Genomic DNA, 16,061 nt, shown 5'->3' with positions numbered 1-16,061 from the left:
TTATGCTACAGGAGGAAAGGGTTAGGATTAGGCAATAGGGAAGGGTTAGGCTACAGGAGGGGAGGGTTAAGGTTAGAATACAGAAGGGAAGGGTTAGGCTACGGGGCGGGGGGGAAGAGGGGGGCTAGGCACTAGGGGGAGGGTTAGGCTTTAGGAGGAGAGGTCTGTATTCCTGATGAGATTATGGGTTTATTTGGACGCAGCGGCGGCCATGTGTGCAGTTTTTGCCGGTCATCCATCTGAGACATTATGCAAATTCCACCACAAGCCCTTCCCTGGTGTACAGCCGTGTATCTGCATGTTGAAGGACTGAGACTCTCACTTTTTGCATCTTTAAAAGCTGAAACACTGCTTGCTGAGTATTTAGATGCCACAATCGGTCGCACCATGGAAACATGCATGGCCTCTACTGTGACTAAGCGTTTGTGTACGCAACAAGCACCTCAGCAACAAGCCTGAGACACTCCCATAACACACCCATAAGACACCTTGCAAAATAGCCACCTCGCAGTCACCAGCACCCAATACATTTTCAAGACACTTCTGTGTGCGTACATGTGAAATCACTACTGCGACTCTGTATGAACACAATCGGAGCGTATGACATTTTAAAAAGACATTTTAAAAAGAAATTCACTGAACTAAAACCAACATCGACTGGTAATGTAATTTGCCTTTAAAGAAGTGGAAGCTGTCTAGTCTCAACTTACCTCAACTGTCACCTCAGTGCTGTCTAACTGATTGAAATGGTGCCATTAGCAGCTGTGGCGGTCTCTTTGTAGCATGCAGCTAACATTGGTGATGTCGTCCCAAAACCAGTTTTCTTGCCTCAAGACACACATCATTTACAATGAGAATAGATGTAAGTGATTGTGTCATTATAGCCAGTTAGAGGCACAGCTGCCATACTGCTTTAGAAGGCACTAGGTGACGTGCCTCAGTGTAACCCATGCAACCTCTTTATATTCTCACTGTTATCCCATTGATTCTCATAATAATGGGAATAAAGCAATTCTTGAAAGCTCAGGCCAACAATTCTCATCTGGTAGCAAGGATGCAGGCAGCCTACGTATACAGCTCTGCTCTTACCTTCATTCTTTAGCAGAGAGCAAATGAAGCAGTTCTTTGATCTGCACACCTGATATTCAACCCTGATGCACTATACAGGTAGCTGGTTGCACATTTGGATATAAATAAGCATATTCTTGTAAGTGAAAGTGGCAAATAATCTCATAATGAAAGCATTTTTATTTTTCAATCTTAAACCTTCCTAATCTCGATATTTAATGAGGAGCGAACGCAAAACATCCAAAATGACATACAGGCGTCTCAGACAACTGACATTTTGTCACAAGAAACAAAACAGCTTTGCAAACTGTGGTTCTAATGCAGCCGTCCACTCAGAGCTGGGAATGAACAATTTTCTGCTCCTGTGAAGGTGATATGAAGCAGTCTGGCTGTAAGTGACCACAGACACACATCCAGCTGTGCACACGCAGCTATTTTCTTAGACAGATTCAATTTAGTACCCCTTTAGACACTTTGGTAAAGGAAACATAATGATAATATGTCAAAGTGGCACTTTAGCTTTCCCGGCTGCCTAGGAGTTCTACATTAACAAGTAAATGCTTGTGTCTGAAATTCTCTAGTTATCACTTGTTTTAAGTGACCATATTGCATGTGAAGCCAGTTTGTGGCCAGAACTAATAATTATAAGGATGCATGCAGCCCATCAGTTCGCTGGGAACCAGAGACATCACTTAGGTATCAGGTGTAGTTGACAATCGTGTAAAATGTAGCAGGAAAGATCGGCTTCTGGCTTGCAGTGTAGATTTATGGTTTCTGGAACAGGTGGTGAATGGGGAATAGTACAAGGAAAACACAGTGAAATATGGGCCTGATTCAGAGTTGGGAATAGAGAGAGATAGCACTTAACTGTGTACCTGGGCAAACCAAATTGCAATGCAAGGGGTGTAAATACATAAATTTTTTTGCATGTAGGGTAAATACTGGCTGCTCTTACACATGTAGCCCACAAATACTGCACAGCTTTATTATTACTATACAATTTAGATCAGTTTGGACACGTCCCTTCCAAATCTAAATCTCTCTGCACATTTTAAATCTGCCCCACCTGCAGTGCAGCATGGTTTCACCAAGATGATCAGTTGAGAGATATCTCTCTCTATTCCCAACTCTGAATCAGGCCCTATGTTCACAATCACGCTACAAACTTTAAAAGAAAATATACTGCACATCTAAGTGAAACTGATCCCAACCAATGCAGTAAACAATCAATCATACATGTAATTAAACTCTTATTTTCTACCCTGATTTGCACTATTCTGTATAATTCACTTTAAGAACAAAAGACTATAGATTCTGACAGAATTACATATTTTATCTCATTTAATGTACATACCAAGAGGAAAGCCCATTTTAAAACTGCCTTCAAAGAGAGTATCTCATGTTGGCATGAAAGGCAATCTGTTCTGCATACACACACATACAAACACATATCATGACATTTCCAGAATATGAAATGATTCCAGTAGCTGTTGTCGGTCTCAAAAACAAAATAAGTATTTATGCTGTAATTACTTTAACCAAAATGACAGTGACAGGAACCTCTTTTGTTAGGCTGCTGTAATGACTTATATCTGAGCCCTCTTTAGCTCTCATTTGTATATACAGTAATTCCACGATACTGAATATGGAGCAGCTAAAAGAAAACTAAAATAATATCATAGAAATGTCCCCTAAACATCAACAGTCTTATGATGATACTGAGGTCTCCCATAGCAATAAAAAGATCCAGGTCTTGCTAGTCCTAAGAGCTCTATTCAGCAACAGTGACGATGTTGCCCCCAATATTATCAGGCAACATCGTCACGATTTTTTATCAATTATTACATTTTATTTCAGCTATTCAGCATTTTTTTATGCAGGGACATTGGTTATGTTAATATGCTGTCCCTGCGATGTTAGAGAGGGCATTGTTTTTAGGATTCCGAAAACAAAGCCTTCTGTTTCTTCTACTGCGCATGCTCAAGCATGAGCTTCCCAACAGTCTCCAACCCTGCTTTACGGTGACCGCCGACGGGTAAGTCACTCTAGACTAGAGCCTGTCAAAACTGTCTAAATTGATTGACATGTGAACACAGGCTTTATATTAGTCTGTATACATTTATATATATGTGCTTTTAGATTTAAAACTTATATATACAGTAAATTTTAAATATAAAAGCACATAAATATACATATATACAGACTAATATAAAGCCTGTGTACACATTTGAATCAATTGAGATACTTTTGACAGACTGGAGATGTACTTACCCTCAGTGGTCACCGCAAAGCAGGGACAGAGACTTGGGGAAATGTAACAAGATGCTGCAGGGACTTATGGGAAAATTTCCCTCTGTCCCTGCTGTTTTCGGGAAATCTAAGGATTTTCTTCTTATAGCACCATTCTGATTCTGGTGTTATATAAAGTATATAGAGTAACTTAACGCTTTTTGCTTTGCTGTATAGCAAAAAGTGTTAAAGCACTGTAGAGATCAATGGCTGATCCCTACAGTGCGGTACTCTGCGAGATGGGAATTAATGGAGAAGATATTTGCATTATCTTCTCCATTATCCCATTGCTGAATAGTTGTCTTACTTAAAAAAATGCGAAAATTATAGTTTCCACATTTGTAATGTAAAAAAAAATCATTGTTGACCCCTACATGAGATGCATTCTGGATTGTACCTTTAGAAAACTATCATTTTGTCCTGCACTCTAATCGTAGGGGGATGGTTGGATATAATGCTGATGTTTAATCAAAACCCCGGTTTTGTTTACATCCTAGTATCTGGCAAAATCCTCAACAGACCCTTGGACTTATAGAGTCACCACTTATATTCCATGAATACGTCTGTTATGTAGCAAATGTTGGTAATAAAGTAGATGCATTTAAGATTGTAGATGAGTTCTTGTTCAGTTGTACAATCTGCGTAATGAAAGTGACACTGAATTCTGTAATGAAAATATTATGTTGTAATATAAGAAATTAGTTGTGCTACATAAGTATTAAAAGTGACCTGTGTTTAAAGCGTAAATTACGTTCAGGAGGCTAGGAATCGTAAGGCGCACATCCACCTGAATGATATCGTCATCATTCAATCGCTTATGAAACTGGCACATTAATGTAGGGAACGACCAGCGATGCGCGCTCCCACTGGTCGTTTCCGACATCAATCATCGGCCGAACATGCTGCTCAACCTGATGATAACGTCAGGTTGAGCATGATTGATGTGCCTAGACTAAATGACTGCTCGTTCAGTGTAGGCACAGCACAGACTGTGAAACGACTGCGCGATTACAATGTTGTAATCGTGCAGTCGTTGCTAAGTCTGCTAGTGGATGTGCCCCATTAGTGTGACTGTAGATTTATGAAAATGTCTCAATTTTTGAAAGGTATAGGGGGAGATGGTTAAGCCTTGGAGAGATAAAGTGGAGCTAGATAAAGTACCCACCAATCAGTTTCTGTCATTTTACAGGCTGTGGGCCTGATTCAGCATGGATCACAACAGAGTACGCTGATCGATCGATGGTGCGTACTGCGCACGCAGCACAGTGCACCTGCGTGATTTAGCAGAATAAAAGCCATGGCAGAATGAGTGACAGGCTGTGAGCGTTTGGGGGTGGTGATGGGCGAGTGGTAGGTGGTAGGTGAAACGCAGGCGTGCTTGTCCGTTTGAATGCCATTTCCTTGGCGTGCATAAATTAGCCACTCAGACGTCATACGCAGCTCGAGTACTCTCTGCATTCAACAAGACTTACAGTTTCTGTGGCAGGTCACACCTGCTGTAATTCTGCGTGAGGGGCCGATGTTACCGATGTATACACAGGTCTGAGAGGTATTACGGATGTGAGATAGTGGGCGTCTCTATGCTGGCTCTGCGACGGCTTTGCGATTGCATTCATTAGCATATTTTCGCAGCAGACCTTATGTAGCTGCGATCGCAATAGCGATCCATGCTGAATCAGGCCCTGTCTTTGAAATATGACAGGAACTGATTGGTTGGTACTTTATCTCTCTCCAAGGCCTGATACATATCCCCCACAGTTGTAATTTTCAGGGAAACCTCAATGAACATACAAGGTACAAATCTAGGAGCAACAGGGATATAACATTTCCAAGAAAGTAACAAAGTCAACAGGTAATAAATAAGTTTCTAAAGTTTGAAACAATGGATAAAACTTTAATACGCAAATTAAAAGACATTTTTCAAACTTGCAGTTTAACAAAAAGGTGCAATGAATATTGCAGAATGAGAATCCCATTCCTTTCTAAGCAACATTAGTTCCTAATGAGAGAGCTGCATGGTCAGGCGCATTACAGATGCAGTGTACCCAGCTAACTCAAATACTTTTATATGCAGAGATAATCAATGCTTACCTTTTCCCCTCTCTCTTTTGAAACCTCACGTTTGTCTTTCATGTCACACTTATTTCCCAAGAGAACTACCTCCACTTCTTCACCAGCTTTCTGAATCACAAAAGCAAATTGCAAAGAGACAGTGACTTTCTAAATGGATAGCTTTTGGAAAGCACTACAGCACACGTCCATTGGAGATGAGAGACGGTCTTACAACAAAAAGCACTTACATTTTGAAAGCCAGTAATATGAAGTCTGACACTTTTCTGTATTTTCATTCAGAATTAATTTAGTCCAAGAATACTGAACCGGTTACAGGCTTTCAACTCTTGCCAAATCAAATTACTGGGAATGGCAAGTAGATAATAGTACATACGAGATTGAGATAAACACTTTGGTAAAACTTATCAATGGAAACAAATACCTTAAAACTTCAGAGCAGAAATATGTATATGTAACATGTATTGCTTTGTTTCTCATCAGGCAAACCTTCAAAATGTGGTCATATTTAACAAAAACTATAGTTAGATTATAATGGGACACGGGGTCAATAGCAAACATACGGTTTAAGTTCTAGATGTTAAAGGTTTACTGTACTTAATGCAAGTTATTGTCTACATACTGTGGTAAACATGTCACACTATTGGGTGTTAGACAGCTGCTGTTCCACCAGTCTAATGGCTGACTCCACTTTCCATGTTGCTCCTGTTTGCTTGGCCCCTCTCTGCATAATGTATTACTGATAATTATGCTAACTCTGTACTTAAATGTACAATGTTGAAGAAAAAAAAGTGAACACAGTCGCGGTTTACAATTGTCCGTTGTAATTGATGGAACAAGACGTTACTATGATGTAAATAAAATGTAGATGTCTTGGATGCGTACATGTGCAAATATAGAACAAGTTTCCCACCACCTCATGCCGCTCATGGGCCATGTGCATTTAAATAGAAACCTAATTTACCAATAAGCACCAGAGTAGCATCCAAAGTTCAACTACAAGTACCAGTTATTTAGTAGTCTCATATATGCCTCATAATACATGCATAATAAATTAGCTCCCAATTTAATAACATGTATATAGTTGAATCTGTACTACCCAATAGCAAAAGCACAATTACGCTGCAGATAGCTTAATATAGTGCAGTGACAGATATTGATCCAAATGTCATTAATGTACACACACAAATTGTAAGGTAAATAAGCCCAGAGACTGTGTAACAATTTGCAGTGTGTATAGGCCTAAAAAGACCACAGCTGCTATCAATATGGTGCATAGGACCAGACAAAGACCACATGTGACCATGAATGCAGTCTATGCATCTATACCCCATACCTTCCAGCCATACAGTACCAGCATTAAATGGGTGAACTATTAAGATCTGAATACACACATGTATGTTTGAGCCCACGGATGGATATATGGAACTGATTCTGAGTCACATGCTACTGCGACCGCTTTTGCATCTTTTGCCCTAGTAGCGACTTTATGCTAATGCTAGTGTCAGCGCATCCCCTGGTGTACACGCATGTGTGTGCAAGAATGAGACGCCAAGTTTGAAATACCGCTCGGTGTATCTTTGGATCTAACCACCAGTTGCACCATAGAAACTTTTACCATCCCCATTTGAGGTGGAGAGTCTCCATCAGAATATGGCCTCCAATGTGAGCGATTAAGAGTCTAGTTAGTTGAGTTTGCAACCAGCTCAGTGGCACTCCCGTAACACGCCCATAAGACGCACCATCTCCCTGCATCTGAATAACCCCCTCCCAGTCACCCCCATAAACACCCAGCACATTTCCAATACATTCCTGATATCGTACATCTCAATTGCTCAACTCCATAAACATCAGCATTGCCTGCGACTCAGAATCAGGCCCACAGTGAGTATTTAAAGGGGTTGTCCTATTAAGACTATAAGATATTAGCTATGTACTGGCTATAGGCCACATTCATGTATATATTAGGTTACGTATTGAAGTGAATAAAAAAATTGAGAGACTATGTAAATCTGTACCACACCTTAGGGGCATATTCAATTACAGGTAGGTGCGAAAAGCCAGTTTCTGCGGAAAAGTTTCGCCGGTGACGTCATTTCGCCAGGCGAACACTTATCCCTGTATTCAATTCCAAAGACGTTTCACTGGTGCGGAAAGTCAATGCATTGGAATAGGCAAAAAAGATGCAACAATGAAAGCTGTCGAAAAAAACGCAGAATTGGGGTTTTGGGGGTTAAACACGCGGGAACCACCCTGCACCCTTGGGACAGCCCCCAAAGGTAAAAGGTGTCAAAAAAAGTTTAAAAAAAAAACTTTAGAACACCCCAAAAAGTACTTTCATTTTGTGGGCGAAAAAAAAACAAACTTAAAAACTAGCGAAATAGACTCCAGTGGTGTCCCCAAGTATGCCCCAAGTGTTTTTAAGATTGCAGGTGTTCGGCAGGTGGATTTTTAAGAATTTTTTAAAACTTCACATTAGCAACTTCAAAATATGCTAGCACCCATTTTCATGTGCACCAAATTTGCTGGGACTAGTTATTTAGCTGAAAAAATATTGCTTAATGCCATTCTTTACCACTTATGTAGAGACACTAAGACACAAAGACACTGCAAGCTATTCGAAAGAAAAAATAAAACAGATTAGCTTTATTAGGGGTTCTAGAACACCCCTCTAGTGATCCCTTATGTTAGTGCAGCTTTTCAGGGGTACAGAGGGCCTGATTTAGAGCCGGACGCTCTGACCAGAGCGCTCGCTCTGAATCAGGGCCCTCCTACCCAAAATTGGAGCGGCCTCCTGGCCGCTTGCATATCTGTGGGTGACCACCCATAGCTTATGCGAGCGGCCAAAAAGATGGTCGCGATGGTCAAGACCATCGCGACCATCGGGCTTGCGACGAGACCCTGCGGTAGGATCTCGCTGCCGCAAGTCCAGGAGTGCTTTTGGCTCTATCAGAGCCAAAAGTACTCCCACTGACATCACTAGTGATGTCAGTGGGGCCGGCCCCAGATGGTAGGCGTTCCCATGGGAACTCCTCCGTCTGGGCAGCAACGCCCCCGGCACGCCCACCAAAGGAGGCGTGCTGTCACTCACCATCGACAGCACGCCCCCTTTGGTGCGAGACCCATAGCGACAGCTTGGCTGTCGCTATGCGGGTCTCGCGCATGCGCACTAGGGCACCATCGACCCACTTGCGAGTGCTCAGCGCTCGCGAGCGGGTCTGAATCAGGCCCAGAGTGTTTTCTCCATTTCTGACAGGACTTTTCGCTGGTTTTGAATTCGCCGGGCTCCGTTTTCGCAGATTTCTAATTGAATACGGGGATAAGCGGTGAAGCGCGCAATACTATTTCGCATGGAAAACCAGTGATGATGGCAAAGTCTGGCATGCGAAAAGTCTGGGACTTTTCACGGCTAATTGAATACGAGCCTTAATTGTAAAAGTATAATATGTACAGGAGAAAAGTAATTCATTCTATCACATCCTCCACTCTATACATCACAGAAAGATAAAGATACTAGTATTTTGTACCCGTCATTAGCTGGGTCGCTCTCTCCCCCCACCTTCCAATCTCTCTCTCCCTCTTGCGTCTCTCCGCCCTTTTCTTATCCAGTCTCTCTGTCTCTCTTCCCTCCTTTCTCTCCTCTCTGTCTGCATCCCCTCTCTCTCACCCCATCTCTATGTGTCTCTCTCTTCCTCTCTTTCTCACAACTTTTTCTCACACCCCCTTTCTTCTCTTTTTGCCCCTTCTTTCTCGTCTCACTCTGTCATGTACTCTGGGCCTGATTCAGAGACGTACCCGCTCTGAAAGAGCGCTCGCTGTGAATCAGGGCGTTTTTGTTTTTTCTCTTTCATCCACTAGCGGACACTGGAGTTGCTTACGCTGGGGTATAGTGGCGCGGATAACTGGAGCTGGCACTTTAAATAATTTAGAAGTGTGAAGCTCCTCCCCCTCTATTCCCCACCAGCCCTCAGTTTAGAAAATGTGCCTACGGAGCTGGTCACAATCTGCTGTGCTCCAGCAAATACATTTATTTTATTTTATGATTTTAATAGCATCTTTTACACTTTATTGGTACCCTTCGCCACCTCTTGAAAGGTGGGGTCCGGGTACCTGGCGCCGTCATACAGGAAGGAGTGCACAGTGCTTATTAAAAAAGCAACTGACAGCTCCTTATCACCACACAGCACTTCTACAAGCACTGAGGACAAGACAGTGTGAGAAGCAGGAGTGCTGTTATCAGAGAGGCCATCCAAGGGACGCAGTGAGTACATCAGCTGTGCATCCCCCTGCTCCTGTCCCCGCTGCCGACGCTGGCCTCAGAGCATAGCGCTATTGCGCTGCTCCACATTACATACTCCACTAAGAGTATCCTCCTCCCCTCTCCCCGCTGACACCCGTGACATAGCGCTCCTACTCAGTGGGGCTTCACAGGGGGAGGTGAAAGCTCCAGCGCGACTGCTATTTTCAGAGCCCTTAGGGCATGAAGAAGGGGGTGGAGCCTAACAGCGCAGGCTCTCTGTCTCCATTTAGAGCGGCAGCGGCTGTTAGAACAGCGTGGCTGCAGTTTCACATGTGTCTGACTGCATCTCTCCAATTTAGGAAGAGTGTAGCAGCACTACTACAGAAGGGCTGGTTCTCCTGATTGCATCCCTGGGAGCCTGTGAGCACAGGGGAGGGTACAGCAAGGGAATCAATTCTGTGGGAAGGGAGTTGTGTGATCTCCTCCTCTGTTTCCCAAACTAGCCTTCTGTCTTCTATATCTGTCCCTCTTTATGGGTGACTATGGTTGAATGCCAAACTCTTTGCAAAAGATGTTTGTTCAAACATGTTATATGATGCTTGTTTAGTAATCTATCCACCTATGGCTATTACTGACTCTCCTGCTCCTCCATGGGCCGCTGACATGGTACGAGTGATGGCTGACTTAATGTCACAGTTGGCTGAGGCTCGCAACTCCCAGGGTGTCAGGGTTAAGCAAGTCTCTAGACATCCTGGTACAGGTTATAGGTACTGCTGTTTCTACTCCCTCCAATTCCTACCAAAAACGCCTCCTAACGACTGTTCTCCAGTCACAGAGGGTCTGACAAGGAAATCCTCACAACAGAGGATACTAAGGAACGTGAATGGAGGAAGTTTGTGTAATGACGGTACTCCTCAAGATTTTCTCTCCCTTTTGGCTAAGAACAAGTGGAAAAGGCTGCAATAAACAGGCAAACAGATCAAGAGAGTCCCATTTAGTATCTGTTCTTATCAGTTTAATATCTGATACGCCCCCTATCTGTGGGCTATATATAGAGTCTGCCTTTACTGGGGTGGAATTCTTAATTCTAGCGGTCAGGCAGGTATTTAATCTACCTGTGGATATAGTTCCTGCATCCCAGGAGTGTGTATTATTTGAGTACGTTACTCCCTGTGTCAGGGTCAGAACAGCTGTACTCAAGTTAGTCTGGAACAATTACAATGTAATTGGACGCTACCTATCTTCTCAGTGACCAACAAAAAGGTTGTCTGTTTTTCAGTTTTTGCGGCCCTAGGGACACTCCACCCTGAACACGCCTGAACTCGTCTGATCTCGGAGGGTCAGGCCTGGTTAATGGGAGACTGCCTGGGAATACCAGATGCTGTAGGCTAAAATAGTCTGGAATCAACCATATAAGAGGTTCCAAATTCTTCGACGGTTCCTGGTCAGCTACCCATTTCCGTCATCCGTGATAGAAGAGGGGGAAACATCTCCCCCTGTTGACGCGTCTGCTCACTGTCCCTTTAAGAAAACTACACTCCCAGTACGGGCTGCCTCATTTTTGAGGGACCCTTCTGATTACAAGTTGGAGTCAACGCTGCGCTCTATTTATACTGCAACAGGAGTTTAACGTAGACCTACGCTAGTTACCGCCTGGGTTAAAAAGGCTATGATTTGCTGGGCTGACCAGTTTATTGCGGTGATCAGGTACTTCCAGGGCACAGTTACGTTCCTCTGGCAGAACACATCGTAAGTCTGCAGTTTACCTGGGAGAAGCTCCTAAGGAGCCCTCATATCTGCTTCTGCTATTTCGAACTGCTGAGCCCTCTGGTTGTGCGCTTGGTAACCGGATGCAGAATCCAAGCGTGCGGTGAAGGATTTACCATTCACTGGTGACATGCTTTTTGGCCCGGAATTGGGCAGATGGATATCCTAGGCCGGGGGGGGGGGGGTAAGTCTTCCTTCCTCCCTTCCGGCTCCCAGAGGATCTTACATGGGACCTTCGTTTCTTTCCTTTCGTGGGCCACATTCCTTTCATGGTAGAGCCAGACAAGAGGCGACAGAGGTAGAGGTCGTCCACACAATGTTGCAGGTCGACAGGAACCTAAACCAGCTGAGAAACAGGTGGCATGACGGTCTTCCGCCCCACCTGGGATCTCCTGTGGTGGGAGCCCGTTTTGCAGAAATTTCAACAAGTTTGGAACTAGACCTTTTCAGATCAGTGGATTCACAGACTTATTTCCCTACGGTAAGAAATAGACTTCGAAGTCCCCCCTCATCTCGGTACTTCCCTACACATCTGCCAATACCTGCAGACAGGGCCACGGTTCTACGGGAGGCTATCCAGTCTCTACTCCGATCCTCTGTGCTAGTTCCAGTTCCAGAACATCGAGGTATGGGGTTTGTACTCAAACCTGTTTGTAGTACCAAATCCAGATGGATCGGTTTAGGACCTCTAGTCCTTTAGAACCTGTATCTTAAGATATACAGTTAGGTCCATAAATACTGGGACATTGGCAGAATTGTCATATTTTGGCCTCTATTCACCACCACAATGGCTTTGAAATGAAACAAACAAGATGTGCTTTAACTGCAGACTTTCAGACTTAATTTGAGGGTAATTACATCCAAATCAGGTGAACGGTGTAGGAATTACAACAGTTTGTATATGTGCCTCCCACTATTTAAGGGGCCAAAAGTAATGGGACAAACTAAACAATCCTAAATCTAACTTTCACTTTTTAATACTTTGTTGCAAAATCTTTGCAGACAATCAGAACCTGAAATCTGGAACGCATAGACATCACCACCTGGTGATGCTCTGCCAGGCCTCTACTTCAAATGTCTTCAGTTCCTGCTTGTTCTTGAGGCATTTTCCCTTCAGTTTTGTCTTCATCAAGTGAAATGCATGCTCAATCAGATTCAGGTCAGGGGATTGACTTGGCCATTGCATAACATTCCACTTTTTAGCCTTAAAAAACTCTTTGGTTGCTTTTGCAGTATGCTTCGGGTCATTGTCCATCTGCACTGTGAAGCGCCTTCAAATGAGTTCTAAAGCATTTGACTGAATGAGCATACAATATTGCCCGAAACACTTCAGAATTCATTCTGCTGCTTTTGTCAGCAGTCACATCATCAATAAATACAAGAGAACCAGTTCCATTGGCAGCCATACATGCCCACGCCATGACACTACCACCACCATGCTTCACTGATGAGGTGGTATGTTTTGGATCATGAGCAGTTCCTTTCCTTCTCCATACTCTTCTCTTCCCATCACTCTGGTACAAGTTGATCTTTGTCTCATCTGTCCATAGGATGTTGTTCCAGAACTGTAATGGCTTTTTTAGATGTTGTTTGGCAAACTCTAATCTGGTCTTCCTGTTTTTCTGGCTCACCAATGGTTTACATCTTGTGGTGAGGCCTCTATATTCACTCTTGTGAAGTCTTCTCTTGATTGTTGACTTTGACACATATACACCTACCTCCTGGAGAGTGTTCTTGATTTGGCCAACTGTTGTGAAGGGGTTTTACTTCACCAGGGAAATAATTCTTCTGTCATCCACCACAGTGGTCTTCCGGGTCTTTTGGTGTTGCTGAGCTCTCCGATGTGTTCTTTCTTTTTAAGAATGTTCCAAACAGTTGATTTGGCCACACCTAATGTTTTTGCTATCTCTCTGATGGGTTTGTTTTGATTTTTCAGCATAATGATGGCTTGCTTCACTGATAGTGACAGCTCTTTGGATCTCATATTGAGAGTCAACAGCAATTGATTCCAAATACAAATGTCACACTTAGAATCAACTCCAGACCTTTTACCTTCTTAATTGATAATGAAATAACGAGGGAATAGCCCACACCTGTCCATGAAATAGCTTTTGAGTTGATCGTCCCATTACTTTTGGCCCCTTAAAAAGTGGGAGGCACATATAGAAACTGTTGTAATTCCTACACCGTTCACCTGATTTGGATGTAATTACCCACAAATTAAATCTGAAAGTCTGCAGTTAAAGCACATCTTATTTGTTTCATTTCAATGCCATTGTGGTGGTGAATAGAGGCCAAAATATGAAAATTCTGTCAATGTCCCAATATTTATGGACCTGACTGTATATCGTTTCAACATGGTGTCCCTGCAGTCCATCATTGTGTGGTTGAAACCAGGGGAGTTTCTATTATCCCTGGATATCAAGGGAGCAGTAGAAAGAATGTGTCCCTAATTCTTTGTCTGCGTCTCTTAGGGAAGATGGTAGCTGCCTTCGAGGCACTACAGTTCGGACAGATCCACTCCAGAGTGTTTCAGCTGGACCTGCTGTCACAAGGGTCAGGGTCTCATCTGCTTCTACAGCGACAAATCCGTCTGAGCCAGGTTACCAGAGTGGCCCTCCTCTGGTGGACACAATACAACAGTCTTTTAGCGGGAAGAAAATTCGGTATGGTTCTGGATCATCGTAACAACGCATGCCAGCTTTCGAGGATGGGGAGCAGTAGTCCTCGATTTTCACTTTCAGGGTCGATGGTCCCCTCTGGATCAGAAGTGGCCCATAAATGTGTTGGAACTCAGAACGATCTACTATGCTCTGATAGAAGCAACAGCGTTGCAAAAGACTTGTACGGTAAGAGTTCAAGCCGACAATGCTACGGCCGTCGCTTACGTCAACCGCCAGGGCGGGACTGGTGGTCGCATGGCCATGCGAGTAGTATCTCAGATTCTCCGGTGGGCCAAGAAGAAGTCAGTAATCCTGTCGGTGGTATTCATCCAGGGTTTGGACCACTGGGAAGCAGATTACATAAATCGCCAGGATATACATCCCGGGGAATGGAAGATTCATCCAAACGTGTTCAACGCGCTGATACGTCGATGGTGTTTTCAGGTGGACCTCATGGAGTCATGATTGAATCTTCAACTCCCACTATAAGTGTCAAAAACTTGTGATCCACAGGTGGAGGCAGTAGACGCTCTGACAGTTTCATGGATCTACAACTTCGTTTACCTTTTTCCTCCGATTCCAGTTCTTCCTTCTAAAAAGGATAAGACACGAGTCAGCCACTGTCTTTCTCGTGGCACCGAACTGGCCTCGGAGTAGTTGGTTCTCGGATCTTCGGTCCCTATTGGTAGACGACCCGTTGCCCCTTCATCTGCGCACGGATCTTCTACAGCAGGGTTCTTTTCGTCCACTCCAATTTAGCGCAACTGCGTTTAATGGGGTGGCTCCTGAAACCGATATCTTTTAATGCAGAAGCATCCCAGACTCTGATTCCCACCATGCTACACGCCAGGAAGCCAGTTTTGGCTGCGCTTTATTGCATCTGGTGTTCTTATATCGAATGGTGTTCCAGTCGGGTCTTCCGTCCGGTTGTCACGGTTTCTGTTTTTTTCTTCAGATGGGACTGGATTCTGGTCCTTTGAACTTTCAAGGTGCAAGTTCTGCCCTTTCTATTTTCTTTCAATGAAAATTGGCCCTCATTCCTGAGGGCAGACGTTACTTTAGGGGGTCTTGCTTGTGTAGCCTCCTTTTGTACCACCGATAGCTCCCTGGTACTTAGCTTTAATTAAGTATTTGTCTTGGAAGAGTGTCCTCCTCCTGGCTCTGGCTTTGGCTCGTAGTTTAGTTTTGGGTGCTCTGTCCTATAAGCCACCTTAGCTTGTGTTCCCAGGGTTGGGTTGGCTTTCCATATTAATCAGCCTATTGGGTACCGTCTTTGGTGGAGGACTCCGGTAATTCTTCTACTTTGGATGTAGTTAGAGCTCTCCACATCTATATGCCAGGACAGCGTCCCTCCGCAAGTCGGAGTCGTTTTTTGTCCTCTATGATGCTGTTCGGAGAGGTTGACCAGCGTCTAAGCAGACGTTGGCACGTTGGATTAGGCTGATTATTCTTCAGGCTTAGATTAGCGCTGACTGTCGGCCACCTACGTCCATTCGGTTCATTCCACACGTTCTGTGGGTGCGTCATGGGCGGCCGCTAGGGGCGCCTCCAGGTCACAATTGTGCTGTGCGGCCACTTGGTCTTCAGTTCACACGTGGGTCAAATGTTACAGTTTTGATACGTTCACTTTGCTTCGGCATCTGGTTTGGCCGTCTGGTTCTGCCGGTCCCACAGAGCGCTCCCGCCCGAGGGGAAAACTTTGGAACGTCCCCAGCGGTAAGCAACTCCAGTGTCCCCTAGTGGGTGAAAGAGAAAATGGGATTTTGGTACCTACCAGTAAATCCTTTTCTCTGATTCCACAGGGGACACTGGACGCCCACCTCTGTTTGTGCTTTTATCCCTGTTGCCGCAGGAAGCTCCTCTACACTGTATGGTGCTGTGCCTGGCTTGAGGGTGATCCTTGGGTCATCTGCTAGGGTACATTGGCCCTCCTTGTTTGTCCCTAGTGATACAAAATGCTCTGT

General features: G+C 44.1%; 1 protein-coding gene and 1 pseudogene across 1 annotated transcript in view; one reads left to right on the top strand and one right to left on the bottom strand.

The window, feature by feature from the left end:
* Nucleotides 1-16,061, bottom strand: part of LOC148526843 (ras-related protein Rab-8A-like) — a 43,654-nt gene that overhangs the window by 11,937 nt on the left and 15,656 nt on the right. The window contains exon 4 of the mRNA XM_088469774.1: nt 5,449-5,538. Coding sequence (XP_088325900.1) covers nt 5,449-5,538 — 90 coding nt within the window. The remainder of the gene's footprint in view (nt 1-5,448; nt 5,539-16,061) is intronic.
* Nucleotides 10,661-10,713, top strand: LOC148526844 (U2 spliceosomal RNA; annotated as a pseudogene).

The sequence above is a fragment of the Taudactylus pleione genome, unplaced genomic scaffold (assembly GCF_031769625.1).
Source record: "Taudactylus pleione unplaced genomic scaffold, aTauple2 ptg000093l, whole genome shotgun sequence".
In the NCBI taxonomy this organism is placed as follows: domain Eukaryota; kingdom Metazoa; phylum Chordata; class Amphibia; order Anura; family Myobatrachidae; genus Taudactylus; species Taudactylus pleione.
Note: the sequence above shows the minus strand (reverse complement) of the source record. Positions and strands in the feature narration are given on the sequence as shown.